At 29.7% G+C, this 2,752-nt stretch overlaps 1 protein-coding gene across 1 annotated transcript; it reads left to right on the top strand.

Moving 5' to 3' along the window:
- The first annotated feature begins 856 nt into the window (after nucleotides 1-856).
- LOC136774915 (putative nuclease HARBI1) lies at nucleotides 857-2,297 on the top strand. Its single transcript, XM_066729389.1, has 4 exons — nucleotides 857-1,113; nucleotides 1,212-1,358; nucleotides 1,436-2,184; nucleotides 2,275-2,297. Exons 1-4 carry the CDS (start codon nucleotides 857-859, stop codon nucleotides 2,295-2,297), a joined length of 1,176 nt encoding a protein of 391 aa, XP_066585486.1.
- The last annotated feature ends 455 nt before the right edge of the window (nucleotides 2,298-2,752 follow it).

The following is a 2,752-nucleotide window of genomic DNA, read 5'->3' as shown; positions in this document are numbered from 1 at the left end:
GTCACAGTACTTTTTTTAATTTGGAATTCATTCAACTCATATGTTATCCCAGATTGAGCAGTTAATCCGACGAGATCAAATAAAAAAGAACATACTGCACATCGGATGTCGTAATCAATAGTCCATCTAAAAAATATTCAACACAACAGTGTAAGTCATACAATATTATTTTAATGCAGTTGTTATAATTACAAAGTATAATCATAGTTAATCATCATGTTAATTATTTATTGCAGAAAAAATGTCTTGAATTTTGAAAAACATTGGAAAATAATTCATATTCACATATTAATAATTCATATATGAAAATATTACTTCTGATTAATGAAGCAATAATAATTTTTATTGAAAACTATTTAAAATAATGTTTACCTTGCGCGTGCTTTTATAGAATTAGTTATGTAAATTATTCCTGTACAAGATCTACCAGCATTTGCATTTATAGTTTGCTCAACTACCAAATCAGTTGGCTGTCGAGAAATATTTTTGCCCGTTCTTTTAACACCGAGAAAACCATCATTAAAATATTGTTCGAGACCAGGATGAGTTTTTTCTACTTGCATAAGGTTGTTATGATAATGAATAAGCTAACGCGCATAGTTCATATGGGGTGCGTTCCGAATTATGCATGAAGCACTTGAAACGTTTTACTGCCTAGTAGTGTTTTGAGACCGTTCCGATTTACTCGTATTGTTTGATGCATCTGATAAATCGGAACGGTCCTGATACATTTTTAGCATGCATCAGCATACATACTTAAAAATCGATGAATTGAGCATCATGTGCCAATTATTTATTGGTTTAGTTACAACAGTTAAAACTGAAAGTTAAAACATAAAGAAATAAATAAAATAAAATGCAAAATGAGCTACCAAGCACTCTAGTTGCTCCAATTATTGCAGCAGTTTCAGTGATAAGTTTTAATTTTTATCATGAAAGTGACAGCAGCAGTGAGAGTGAAGATGATGATAACATCACACTTCAAGAAAAAAAAATTATCTTCTCAATAATGAAGAATAATATTCGAGAAAACAAAATTATAGAGAAGCTTAATGGTTATGTAAAGCGGGTAATTCCAAAATATACACGTGACATATTTAAGGAGCATTTTCGGTATTTAAATTTTATTTTCTAACAAAAACTAAATTAAATTTTACATTAGCCTTATTTATTAATATGTTATATATATTACTTTTTTTAAATATCTATAGAGTTTATCCAATAACGTTTCAAATGATCTTAACATTGATCGGACCAGCTCTGAGTGTAACACCAGTCAAGTTTGGCAAGAAGCCTATTGATGCTAAGAAACAATTATACATAGCCTTGTGGTTTATGGCTACTCCAGACTCATACAGGTATTTAGAACATAATAGAATAGAAGTAACTAATCAAAAGAAAAGATAGCTTATCGTCACTGCATCGAATGTTTCAGATCTGTTTGCGTGAAATTTGGAGTTGGGAAGGCTACAGCATTTAGGGCTGTGAGACGGGTAACATATGCACTCCATTGCATAGCTCCAAAATTTATAAAATGGCCCAGTGAACATGCTTCTATTGTCATTGAAGGCTTCAAGAATATTAGTAGCATCCCAAATGTTATTGGAGCAATTGACGGAACACACATAAAAATTAAGGCTCCTACAAATGATGCAATATCTTATATCAATCGAAAAGGTTTTGCATCATTGAATCTGCAAGTTGTGTGCGATTCAACTGGACTTTTTACACATTGCTATGCGGGTCAACCAGGCTCTGTTCATGATGCCAGAGTATTTAGAAACTCACCGGTAGCAAATTTCTTAAATATGCCAGAAATTTTTTTCCCAAATGGATGTCATATAATAGGAGATGCTGCGTACCCCATCCACCCACATATGATGGTCCCTTTTCGAGACAAAGGCCATCTTACACATAAACAAACAAATTATAATTATTGTTTGTCGTCAACAAGGATTGTAGTTGAGAGAGGTATAGGTCAATTAAAAATAAGGTTTCGCATATTGTTAGACTGCCTACCTTTAACTGATCTTGGAAGAATTCCTGAGTTTATAATTGCATGCTGTGTGTTACATAATATTTGTATATTACAAAATGATGTATTTCCTGTTTCTGATGAATGTAATGAAGAGTTAAGTTCTATTCTTTGTAATAATAACATTCATAATAATAATAGCCAAATTGGTAATGCAAAAAGAATATCAATAATGAATTTGCTGCCAATAAGAACTGTTACATAAGTTTTTACTATATTTTTTCTGTATTTTATTACAGTATCGTTGCATTATGTGAAGTGAAACTGACTTTTGACGCAAAGTGATAAACAGATATTTAACCAAGAAAGGTCTTGCATTATATTAAAAAAAATATTCTTATAAAGACATAAAATTTATGTAAGATATGTTGTTTCTACAAAATATATTTATTTCACACAAAACAAAAGCTTATCATTTAACATATAATAAAACATTTTTTAGAGTAACGAAGAAATAAATGATATAAACAAGGCTCAAATATTAATTTGTTAGCATTATATCTCTTGTGTTTTTAGTATATAGTTCTATTAAAATTAAAAGAAAAAAAAACACCTTACTTTATTTTAAGGTTATACATCACTTTTTCTTTTATATTTAAAGGACTTAAAAAACTGTACGAAAGTGATATCATACTAATTTAACAAATTGGACGCAATAATATTATTTTAATATAATGAGTAAAACTTTGAAATATCTCTCAGATTTTTTAACATATT

The sequence above is a fragment of the Prorops nasuta genome, unplaced genomic scaffold, assembly GCF_024137725.1.
Source record: "Prorops nasuta isolate Cenicafe-Biocafe unplaced genomic scaffold, Cenicafe_Pnas_1.2 PNAS00007, whole genome shotgun sequence".
NCBI lineage: Eukaryota > Metazoa > Arthropoda > Insecta > Hymenoptera > Bethylidae > Prorops > Prorops nasuta.
Note: the sequence above shows the minus strand (reverse complement) of the source record. Positions and strands in the feature narration are given on the sequence as shown.